The 12120-nt window shown below is 42.7% G+C and overlaps 1 protein-coding gene across 1 annotated transcript in view; it reads left to right on the top strand.

Annotated features, from left to right (window-relative positions):
• Positions 1–11836, top strand: part of LOC109299193 (mucin-5B-like) — a 103255-nt gene extending 91419 nt beyond the window's left edge. The window contains exons 42-49 of the mRNA XM_019519765.1: positions 1754–1852; positions 3369–3409; positions 5592–5714; positions 6990–7085; positions 7411–7539; positions 8920–8959; positions 11035–11158; positions 11459–11836. Coding sequence (XP_019375310.1) covers positions 1754–1852; positions 3369–3409; positions 5592–5714; positions 6990–7085; positions 7411–7539; positions 8920–8959; positions 11035–11158; positions 11459–11633 — 827 coding nt within the window. The 3' untranslated portion in view covers positions 11634–11836. The remainder of the gene's footprint in view (positions 1–1753; positions 1853–3368; positions 3410–5591; positions 5715–6989; positions 7086–7410; positions 7540–8919; positions 8960–11034; positions 11159–11458) is intronic.
• The last annotated feature ends 284 nt before the right edge of the window (positions 11837–12120 follow it).

Raw genomic sequence — 12120 nt, 5'->3', positions numbered from 1 at the left:
TGCTCAGGTCCCTTCCGACCCTAAAAACTATGAAACTATGAAACTATGTGGAGGGGGATGAATCTGTGTGCCATACTTTAGACATATATGTTTGCATATGTTGGCATAGTTGGCATATATCGGCTATAATTTAAAGAAGCACCAGGCCATTTGATAAACTGTAGTCTAGAAACTAGGCCTGTGTGAAGCAGCTTGTATTAGCCTTGGATTCAGCCCATTCGGGGGACAGTGATTCAATTCAGTAATTCAAATCACTGTCCCGAATTGATTCAGCCAAATCTGTTTCAGAGATTCGGCTGCTGCCAAATCTCCAACTTAGGCAGGCCAGGCCCATCCCCCACCAGCTCTCCCAGCTGGGCACTGGCTGCCCTGCCTGCCCCAGCTCCCGGCACTTGTTAACCCCCCCCCCCCGACTCAGCGGGTGCTGCCAGGCGGGCAGCAATCCCTGTTGCCCCCACTGCTCCATGCTGCATGGGGGCCCTGCACCAGCCCCCTGACCCCCCCCACTTCCCCTGCACCCCAGCGGCTCTGCCCCTTTAAGAAGAAAACCCCCTGAAAACCCCCCAGACTCACCGTTCCTGCTGGCAGGGGGTGATCCTCACTTCCCCCCTGCTGCATGGGGGGCTGTTCCATGAGCCCCCCAAAGCCCCAAGGTTACCACAGAAGCTGGTAAATCTCAGGACTTTTCTTGGGTTTTTTTACCTTAAAGGTCTGGAGCTGGCCTGGGTGGGGCAGCCATGGCAGGGCTGGGGGAGTAGAGGGGGTCCAGGGGCTCATGCAGAGCCCCCCACACAGCATGGGGCAGTGGGGATCACCCCCCACCCAGCAGCACCTGGTGAGCACTGGGGCTTTTCTTTAAAGGGGTGGGAGCTGGGGCTAGTGGGGCATCCATGGGGGGGCTGAGGAAGCGAGCGAGGGTCAGGAGGGGCTGGGGGAGCAGGCTGGGGCTGGGGCTGGCAGGAGCAGCTTTGCAGTTCCCTTTTTGAGGCACTGGCTGTCACCTACCCACCTTGAGGTCCTGCAGGAGAAGTGAAAAGGGCAGTTTGGGCCAGACACAAAGACTGAAACCCTTCAGATAACAGCCTCAGAAATTAAACCTTTCCATCATGAAGAGCAAATATACCTATTCCCGGCCCCAGGTATCCTCTGGTGAAACCACTGGTTTATAATGTGAGCAGTGTAAATTGCTCTTCTCAAGGCATTCTAGAGAGAAAGACACAGCTTCTCCTTGTGTGTGTTTTTATTACCTCTTCATGCAGTCCAAGCCATGTTTCTGCACAAATGGGGAGGGATTTAGTGCATCTGGCACAGGACAGAATAGAGAGACCTGAGTTCTAGTTTTAGCTTTGGGAATGTCTGTCTGTATGATATGTGGCCCATCACTTTCCCCCTCTGCATAGTTTCTTTTTTGCAAATCACTGGCATTAAATTATATTTTAGTTGGTAATCTCAGATACGAGGCAGAATATAGAACAAGTCTGAATACTGAATGTTTCTTTCATTTCTAGGGATGAGTCCCATCAATGTTATAAATAAGGTGTATTTATAGAGCACTGAAGGGAAGTTTGCACTGCCAGTCCCCTTTCTGTTCATACTCTGTAAATGAATGGACCAGTAAATGCAGCCTATAAGACTTTGAGCCAATGTAAGGAAATTATTGGGAGATAATTAGGGTGTGCAAGTCTTGGTACTCAGGTAAAATCACTGGGATAAAAAGGCTTTTTGACACTTTTTTTCCATCTCCTGTTTCCAGAATGTGATGTGAAGTCCTGTTCTGTCATCAAAAAGGAATGTGACGCAGGCTTTCAGCCAGTAGTAGAGATTTCTGGCTGTTGTCCTATATTTTCTTGCAGTAAGTACCATGATTCCTTATAGTATGTTGGTTTTCATTATTTGAAATGGGACTTTATTTACAGTTTAGTCCCAAGACATATCTACACCCATATGTAGTTGTATAATAATGGATGCATCTACATGTCACCCAATGATGATGTAGTGTTTTGCTACATTGCCACATGGCGCACTACACTGATGTAGTGATTATGTAGGACTACATGTAGTGGTGCACTCCCTGGTTATATAACGTGCTGTAACAGTGAAATCTAACTGTGCACCATGTGCACAGCACAGAAACTACCTGTACTGTGCCATGCTTAAAGGAATACTAAAGCACAGCGCAATAACAATGTCACCATACGGTGGCATGTAGCCGCACCCAATATATGGTATAAATCCCATGGATTTTTAATACTTAATATTGTTTTATCTTCCCAGTGCAAAGCAAATTGCTATTTCTGTTGACTTTTTATTAGGTAGGACTTACTCTCAAAGTATATGCCAATTCTGTGGGCAGATCTAGAATTTTGAAAAGGGGGGTGCAGATGGTCAGCTGCATTATAACACATAAAATAATACACATTTTTTCTCCAGTTAAAACTAAAGTAGAAGTTTTACAAATATGCTAGGGTCCAAGGGCTCTATTATTCAGTTTAATTGAAGCAAAAAAATATAACTTCATTGGAATGAGTTAAAAATAATCTTCGGGGTTGTGAAATAGGAGTTTTATTACCAGGAGCAGCTAACAGCAGAATTGCAGAACAAAGGATTGTTTGATTGGTGGAAAATCATGACCATTAAAAAGAAGAGAGAGTTGTTAACATTTGTGGAATGAAGAATTGAGAAGGGATCAGGTAGATTATAATGAGCCATGATGTCAATTGACTCTGTCAGCACTGCCTGACTAGAAAAGCTGCTACCACCAGCAGGCAGTTGATTTTAAACTCTGGGTGTGCCAGGAATCCAAGGGGGATGCAAGTGTACCAGTGCATCCCCCCCTGGATCTGTCCCTGGTCAATACCAGGCATCATCTTCATGAACTATAAACCAGTTTGCTCTTTAATCAGTGATGGTGATCCATAACAATAAAGCAAAGAAGGAAAACTCTGCTAATCTGATTTAAATATACAGGGAGAAAAATTGTTTGTTAAATAGAAAATACTGATGGGTATAACTTGCACTTCACACACAAAATCAAAATAAACAATAAATGTGAGTTTCAGGATCAGAAGTAGCAAAACAGACAAGCTTTTGGCGATCACAGATCCCCAAATGTTTGTCTGTCTACTCGAACTATGCAGTTGGTCCAATAAAAGATATTACCCACAAGTATATTTTTCACATACTTCCTGGACCATCACAGCAACAATATCACTTTAACACTAAAAAAAACCACAGTCTTTCTATAGTTCCAGTGCTGGGTAAAAGGGCTTCCTTTAGGTCTTTTCTACCTCTTTTGAGGAATGCAAAACTAATACAGAACCTGATAATATTGTTTCCAAAGCCTCTCTTTTGTTTTATCTTTCTTACAGTACCAAAAGGTGTTTGTGTTCATGAAGGAGTTGAATTTAAGGTAGGAGTTGAATTTAAGTTATTTCTGTCAATATGCTGGTGTGTTGTAACTTTAATATACTATTAATTTGTAATACCAAAATTCCCTTCAAGAAGTAATTTCAAAGAACATAAAAACATCATGAAAATGACATGATTTTTTTCTCTAAAAGTTCATGCGCCGTTTTTCTTTCAGAAATTATTTAATAATCAACCCAGGAAGCCAATAGATTCCAATATACATGAACCATCCACTTGTATTCAGGTCTAAGTAAAAATGTTGATGTAAAAAGAGTATGTACAAAAAAAATTAAATATCATTAGAAGTTTTGCGCATGGCTAATGGTTCAGACAGTTGAAGACATTAGAATAGGAAAGTTCTGAAATTATGAAGTAATATTACACAGGGCTTACTTAACACAGGGTGTGTCTACATGTGCATTTGATCCAGGAGCAATTTACTCACGAGTAATCTACTCGTGAGTAAAGGCTCCTGGGCAGGTGTCTACACCTTCAGTGTCTTAGAAGCAGATTTGCTACTCATGGCAGCAATCTGCTTCCACCTCCACTGGCCCTACACCAGTCCCTTGCAGCAGCCAGGGGGAGTTCAAGGCTCCCCTTATCTGGATGCTAGCCCAGGGGCTAGCAGGGAGCACTGGGCCAAGAGACAGCTGTCTCCTGGCAGTTGCTGGGACATTGATCTCTGATCTTGCGGGGCTGCCTTCTGCAAGGGCAGGGAAACCATCCTCATTCCCTGGCATCAGGGAGATCCTGGCCCTGGCTCCCCAATCAGGGGCATCAGACTTGGAAAAATCTGCAGGGGATAAGCAGGTCCCATCCCCCTGCCCTGATCTGCTGGTGGGGTAGCTAGCAGCAAGCCCCCACCCAGCGAGGGCAGATTTCTCCTCCCAGATAGGGGCTTGCTGCTAGCTGCCCCTCTGGTGGATGAGGCAGGGGTCTGGGAACTACCCCTGCAGCTCTTTCCAAGCCCTGTGCCTCAATTAGCCAATCAGGGCACAGGGCTGGGACCTGCCCCTGATTGGGACAGTTCTCGGCCCCTGCTCTGTGATCAGGGGGCAGGGTGGAAAGTCTGTTGACTGCCCAGCTCCACAATCATGGAACTCAGTAGGGAGCAGGCTTCCCATCCCCTGACAGCAGGGACCTTCCATCTCCTGCTCCATGATCATGGAGTAGGGCCTGGGAGATCTTTATTTCCCAGCACCACCTCCATGGTTGCAGAACTAATGCTAGGAGATCCTTATCTCCCAGCTCAAGCCCCATAGTCACAGGACCCAGGTTGGGAGATCTTTATCTTTTAGCACCAGCTCTATGCTTTGCTCAGACCAGGAGATAAGGATCTCCCAGCACTGACCCCACAACCACAGAGCTGGAGCTGCAAGAATCTCCCAGCACCAGCCCTGTGATCACAAATCAGGAGCTGGGAAATCCCTAGTGCTGGGACAGAGGAATATTGTCCCTGAAGCATGCAGCTCCCTGGGGCAGAGAGCAATCTCTCACCCCCTGGTGCCCCCTGCTGCCCAGCTGACTGGGCGCACATTTGCTCCTGTTCAGGGGTCTACACATGCGCTACTGCGCAGTTACTAATCTTGAGTAAATTTGCTACTTGCATTTGCAGGTAGCAAATTTATTCACAATTAGATCCAATAACTGTTCAATAAGCATCTGCACATGTAGATGCAGATACTTACTGCACGGTGATTAGCTCTACTGTGCAGTAAAGCATCTCATGCAGATGCATCCACTGTGTGGCAAATTAGTGCAATACTATTTTTTAAATACTTTTAGGGGATGTCTACACATGAGGCAAACTGCACAGTTGTTACTGTGTTGTCGCTTAATACTTGCTTAACCGGTGTTACTGCACAGTCCCATCACCACACAGTTATTTCTAGATGCCACTGTGCAGTAGCAACAAGCTATACTACTGTGCAGTAGCATCACCCTCATGGTTTATGTCTGGCAACGCTACAGCGCCATAGCAATAAGCTATGATGCAGTAACATCTCATGTAGGCGCACCCATAGTAAGTTAACTAGAGATTGAGAAGTGTTGGTTTCAGGAACTACTGCCAAAAATAAATGCCAAGAACAATAATTTATTTGTATTACAGAGTAATATATGTGTATTACAGGGTACTAAAGTCTCTCACTCTATTTTTCCCTCCCCTATTCTCTCATTTTAAGCCAGGAGCAGTGGTGCCTAAAACTTCTTGTGAAGACTGTATATGTACTGAAATGCAGGACCCTGCCACACACATCAAACAAATTCAGTGCGTTCCAGTGAAATGTGAAACTGAGTGTCAGCAGGTAAGTCACTTTAACTGTTACCTTATGCTCTGACATCCTGTTAGCTAAACTTCAGGTTCTGAACCATGGTAAGTGAGAGAAAGAGCCATCTCATCAATAAAAATGGTACTTTACAGATATAAACAAACTTGCTTCTTCAGGTTAGTGGTTGTTTGTCTCTTGAAAATTTAAAAAACAGTGCCAGAATGATATTCTGGGCAAAGAAATTGCCGATAAAAGTGTGACCACAAATATAACCTGATTAGAGTTAAAGATGTTTGTGTGGTTGCTTTGGAGCTGTCTATTATCACTATTGAGTAAAAAATGTTAAAAAAACTATTCTGAATTGGCCCATGTATAAAGGTCCTGATGAAGGTAAATACTCTAAAAATGAATGGATTATTTGTTTTTAGGCAATGCTTAAGGTTTAATATTGCCACCCCCCCACCCAAGCCCCCAGCCATGTGCTGCTGCTGCTATGTCCTTTCATCTTTCTATAACACTTCTGGGTCATAGGTAGGCATGGCCATGGAACCCCAGGTAAGACAGTGAGGGGCAGTGTGGCCATATCAGAGGTGTGGGGCCAGGAAGGGGGAGAGAAAGTCAGTGGGGAGGTCCATTATGGAGCTGACAAGAGGAGCAGAGCTGACGAGAGTAAGGCTGAGAAGTGGGCTGGAATTGGGTGCAGCATGGTGCATGGTGTGGTCAGGGGAATCTGAGTGTACAGGTAAGTAGTGGGCCTCTGGAGTTGGGGGTAACATCATGTAAGATCACTGCTGTCATCAAACAGGGTTGCCAACCCAAACATTTTTTTTTTACTGACAATCTGAAAGCTTTTATTGTCAACACAAGATTTTTACTATGGTTGTTAAACCCCTAAATTTGAATCTGGCCTTTGTTACTGCTATCCAGGATCTGGCAAGAAGGGTTACATTTACATTATGTAAAAGATATGTCAGTAAAAACACATCAGTAAAAAAGTTGGTTGTCAGTAAAAAAAAGAAAAAAAAACAAAAGAAAAAAAAGAATGTTCTTGTATTGGCAACCTTGTAAAGTCAGTACCCCAAGGGTTCAGTAAGGCAATGAAACAAATGTAATAACCAAGTAGGTATAAGTATCAGGTTTGAAATATCAGGCCTTCATCAATCAGTGGATTTCGAGAGCTTTTTACAGAAATATAAGCATCAGTTTGTTGGATTTTTCTCCCTCCAACATTAAAGAGAACAATATGGCTTTTGTCTTCATGCTTTTTGCAGGCAAACCATAACCCATGTAGCAATGTTTTTGTTTCAACAGGGCTTCCGCTACATGCAGCAAAAAGGTGCGTGCTGTGGCCAGTGTGTGCAGGTGGCCTGTATGGGAACTTTTCCATCTGGCACCGTGACCATTGAGGTTCGTGTTCCCTGTTCCACAAAGAACTGTAATGTCACAGTGGACTGTAAACATTTTAATTACAGCTCATGGTTCATTTCAATAGAGTTCTGCTTCAAAACTTGGACCATAGAATACTGAAGTTTTACCATACCTATTCTGCTGTCAGATTTTATTTATTTAAACTGAGGTTGCAACTACTGATAGAATGTGCAGAGGAATCTAATGGAATGTATGTAGGCTGGTATCTTAGGAGTTGGTTGTATAGTAGCAAAAGCAAAAAAAGTATTAAAATAGTTATAAAAACTCATCATGTGTTGTAACTTGTTTTCTTCTCCTTATTCAGGTTGGGAAGCCTTATAAACATCCAGAGGATAATTGCACTCAGCATATGTGCACAGAGTTATCAGGCCAGTTTGTTCTGACTAGCACAGTAACAACTTGTGTGGAATTTGATCCAACAGACTGCATCCCAGTGAGTATTGCATAGATGGAATATTCTTAAAATTATCCATCATGCTGTTTAAAAAAATCCTCAGTTCTCGGTTAAAAAAAGTAACCCCAAATCCACAATTTTCTGTTATTTAAATGAAACACCACTATATCTCTCTCTCTGTATTAGTGGTGTTTTATTTAAATCCTGGAAAAATGTGGATTTGAGGTTACTTTTTTAACTGAAAATTGGGGATTTAAAATCAAAGAAAACCAGGATCCCTGGTGATTAGTAATGATATATATATTACTGATCAGCAGGGATCCTGGTTTTCTCTGATTTAAAAAAAAATCCCCAATTTTCAGTTAAAAAAAAGTAACCCCAATTAACGTTTTTTTATAATTAAAATGAAACACCTCTCTCTCTCTCTCTAGATAGATAGATAGATAAATTAGTGGTATCTCATTTAAATCACAGAAAAAATGTGGATTTGGGGTTACTTTTTTAACCCAAATTTGGGGATTTTTTTTAAATCAGAGAAAACCAGGATCCTTGATTATCAGTAATTTACTTATGTGTGCACTTTATAGATGTTGACAGGGAATACTTGATGTTGAAGGGTGAGGGGGTAGAGGGAGAAATGGTGGAGTGAGATTTTCTTCATTTATCTGGCAATATCATTTTTGTTGCTGTGCCACTCTCCATAATTGACTTCCCGCCACACCTAAGTGATCACAACCCACCAAAAGCAAAAGTGGTCAAGTAAGAAAGAAGCCATAAATAAGCACCTGTAGTTACATACCTGGGAAGCACCAAAGTATTGGTAATCACTATGCTTTTGGCTAATTAGTGCCTCACGAAACAGAAATTGATGACAACAGGAAGACAGTAAGTATCCATAACTGGTTTTTCAAAGGTAAGCAGCTTTTGATTGCTTCAATAAGTGATGCACGTTCTCCGTACTTGTAAAAAATTGGGCTTCATGTGTCTGATCTCAAAACCAAGTAAAAGTCTAGTGGAAAGATACCCATTGTCTTAAATCAATTTGAATCAGGCCACATATCAATACATCTTCACTTTACAAAAACAGAAAGCTTAGCCCTCCTGTTGTTGATGATTTAAGCCGGTGGCAAAATTTCAGGGGGAGGATCATAAAATCTGGGATCATAGTATTTTCATCCATCTTACATAGGTCATGGATGGAAATACTAGTTTTGGGGAAAACTCACCCTGTTCCTTGTCAGATTTCTCAGAAAACATCTTACATCACTGGAACAGAAACAGCTTTGTGATTATACATCAGTGATTTGATTGTACAGTTTGCAAGTTAGAAGTCTCTCATGATAGCTCTAGCTTGGTTAGCAACAGATATATCTAAGTTTAGAATCTGAGCATTTGTGGTACTGTTTGCTTTCACTACAGGGGACTCTTATGACAACTCCAGATGGATGTTGCAAGACATGTGAGTATATTGCATCTAAATATTTGAAAGCTAATCATAGTCAGGATCTCCATTCATTATGTCTGTGACCTAGTGAATGCCCTCAGATTTCATTGAAGTCCATAGGCTTTGATGGCTGTAGCATACATCTGCCAGGTTCTTCCAGTGTTGCCATTGGCTAAACCTTCATGTTCTCCTTTTCTCTGTTTATTTTAAAGAACTGAGATAATTTTAGATTAAATGGAGCTCCTAATGAAAGAATAGTCTTAATTTGATAAATAATGTGTTCCAGACTTCATCATCTAGAACAGTGGTGCTCAGTGTTTTGACTCCTGCAGGCTGTGAATGAGTAACTTGGGGTTGGTCCATGGGCCAGACTTGGTTTGAGTCCCTGTGCCCTGGAATTGGGCCCTGGAGCCCTGCACCACCCTCACCAGGCCCACCAATCCAGGATTAGGCCCTGGGGCTCATTCTGCATGCCAGGATTGGCCACCCGCACACCAGGATTGGGCCCTGTGCCATGTCTGCATGGCCTCGGGCCACCCTGCAGTGCACAGTGCCATGTTATTTGGTGGTACTTACTGCTGCCCACATTTCTGGACCCATGGGGAGTCCTGTGGGCCAAATGACACAGCTCTGGCAATTCCTAGATCAGGAGTGTCAAAGTCTGGCCCATAGGCCAGGAGTTGAGTACCTGTGAACTTGAAAAGGGGTGTCAAACTCATCTGGCTGCATCAGCCAGTACTCAGGGCTGGTCCAGCCCTGCACACTGCATGCAGCCTATGAACCGTATCTTTGACACTCCTGGTCTAGAAATTGCACAGGAAGAAGAGTGGTCCGTTCTCTAGGGCCTACACAGAATTTATAGCCTACATCGGCTGTCACAACCTAACTGTTCTGTGTGTACACTCCATTAGGGATGCAAGTGAGCCTGGAAAACCATGCAGCTGGAGCAGCTTTCAAAGCAGACCATGATCTGCAGCTTGGGAGCAGGCAATAGCTGTTACACTGTAGAAACCTGTAGTGGTACAAATGAGCTAAATCAACTCAACTTTGAGCCTGGGTGAAACAGAATTGAAGCATTTTTTTTCTTCATTTGTATTACTATTTAGACTTATACACACACAGCAGTTACAGCTGGCCCTCCCTTTTTGAAGCCCCTCTAAGTGTACTTTTGTCCATACCATTAACCAGTCCAAATTTAGCCCTCAATGAAACAGGGTTAATTGTTTTGCTACCCTGGTATTGCTGTAGGAGCATATGTTTCCACTGTGCCAGTTTACCCCCAGTATCATTCCAAACTGGAATAAGGATTATGTTTGCCTAGGCCCTGAGGGTAGATATCCTACTTTGCTTCATACACCTAAAATGGCAATTACCCAGATGGCAGTTCCCAGTTGCTGGGAATGCTTGTGCATGTACTTGCCAGAAACAAAATGGAAGAGGAAGAGGACCTTCTTATTTTTAGTCCAATATCTATCAGTTAAGGCACTCACCCAGGAAATGGGAAACCCAGGTTCTAGCCCACACCCTTATCCAGCAAAGATTCAAACCTATATCGCCTGCTTCCTAACCCAGTGCTTGAACCACCAGGAAGTAGAAAATGTAGGGTCAAAACTCCTTTGGGAGAAGAGCCTGTGTTTCTTATTCCCAGGGTGAGTGCCCTAACCACAAGGCTATTAGGATAGCCCTCCTCTTCTAGTGCCTAATGCCCTTTAGTCATGGGGTTTGATGGAGCTACAATTTTGGCTTTACGTATCTACATGGGTGAGAGTGTATGGTGGATAGCTGGCTCAAGTGCAGCTCTACTGAGCATGCTCAGTAGGCCCGTGACACTTGTGCTCCTGCCCCGCACCCAGATTAGAATAGCAAGCTATACACAAATGCCCAGAACAGCACCTAATGTATCTGGTTAACTGCATGTTAAAGTGAGATAGAATATAGAAGTGTTGTGCCAAATTGGAATTTCACGCTTTCCTTTAGTACTTGAACTCCAACTGGTTTTCATTAGATAGACTATGTTTTCATAGCTGACCTCTTTCAGAACATTTTACCTCTTACCTGAGTAAGGTTAATAGAAGGAACCCTCCCCACAGGTAAACCTTTGAAACATGACTGCAAACCTACACCAAAAACAGAGACAATTATTCACAACAATTGTAAATCATCGAGACCCGTTTCAGTGCCTTCCTGTGAAGGGTTCTGCAGTACGTACTCTGTGTAAGTAAGGAACTGCTTCTCCACCCTTTTGTCCTGTCTTGACATATCTTTGTTCCAGACACGGTTATTGCTGCACCATCAAGCTCTGCAAGGCTAGTAGCATACTGATTCGATTGTTACTTATTTGCTGAAATGTTAGCATGAAGTAACTATGATTTTCCCACTGATGCTTAAATAGAAGACACTCTAAATTTCTCCTACCTGACAGATCTTGCGGGGCTGGAGGAGGGAGCAGCTAATGATAATGAAGAGCAGGAAAGCAATAGTTAGTAGACTGATCACTTAGTTTTATTTTATCAGGTACTCCTTTGATGTGAATAAAATGGTTCACAAATGTACTTGCTGCTATGAAACAAAGAGCCATGAAGTAGAGGTGGAACTGATTTGCTCTGAGAAGAGGAAAATCAAATACACATATATTCATGTGGATGACTGTGGGTGTGTAAAGATAAAATGCCTGGAGAAAGAAGCATAAACACCAAGTACTGGAGAAATGTTGACTTATTTGTAATACCTCCCTTGTAAGTAGTTAAGAATATAGCTGTGAGTGATTGATCTCCTTCTAATGAGTCTTCTTCCCTCCACCTTTGCTTTTGCTTCCAGTAATATGTGCAGTTGTGGAAATTAGTTAAAGGACACTGCTCTAAATGTTTGTCAAATAAAATGCATTTCAAAATGGTCATGTTCTGCTTTTGCAATTACACTGTTAACAGATATGTATAGTAGTAGTTTCTTTCATTCCAAATGACTTTATATGCTGATATACTTAACAATATCTGTTTTGAACTCCAGATATCCATGGTGCTTTGCAAACACAAAACAAAATCCCTGTCTGGAAAAACGATGTATACATTGCAAAACTATACATTTAGGTTGCTTCATTTCCCTTTGGGGTGAAACAGAACATTCCTGGAAGAGATGAAAAAGCAAGGATGGATACTGTCTCCAGTCTTTTCTGTGTC

The sequence above is a fragment of the Gavialis gangeticus genome, unplaced genomic scaffold (assembly GCF_001723915.1).
Source record: "Gavialis gangeticus isolate Ggan-Ray unplaced genomic scaffold, GavGan_comp1, whole genome shotgun sequence".
In the NCBI taxonomy this organism is placed as follows: domain Eukaryota; kingdom Metazoa; phylum Chordata; order Crocodylia; family Gavialidae; genus Gavialis; species Gavialis gangeticus.
This window is presented reverse-complemented; position numbering and strand designations above follow the sequence as displayed.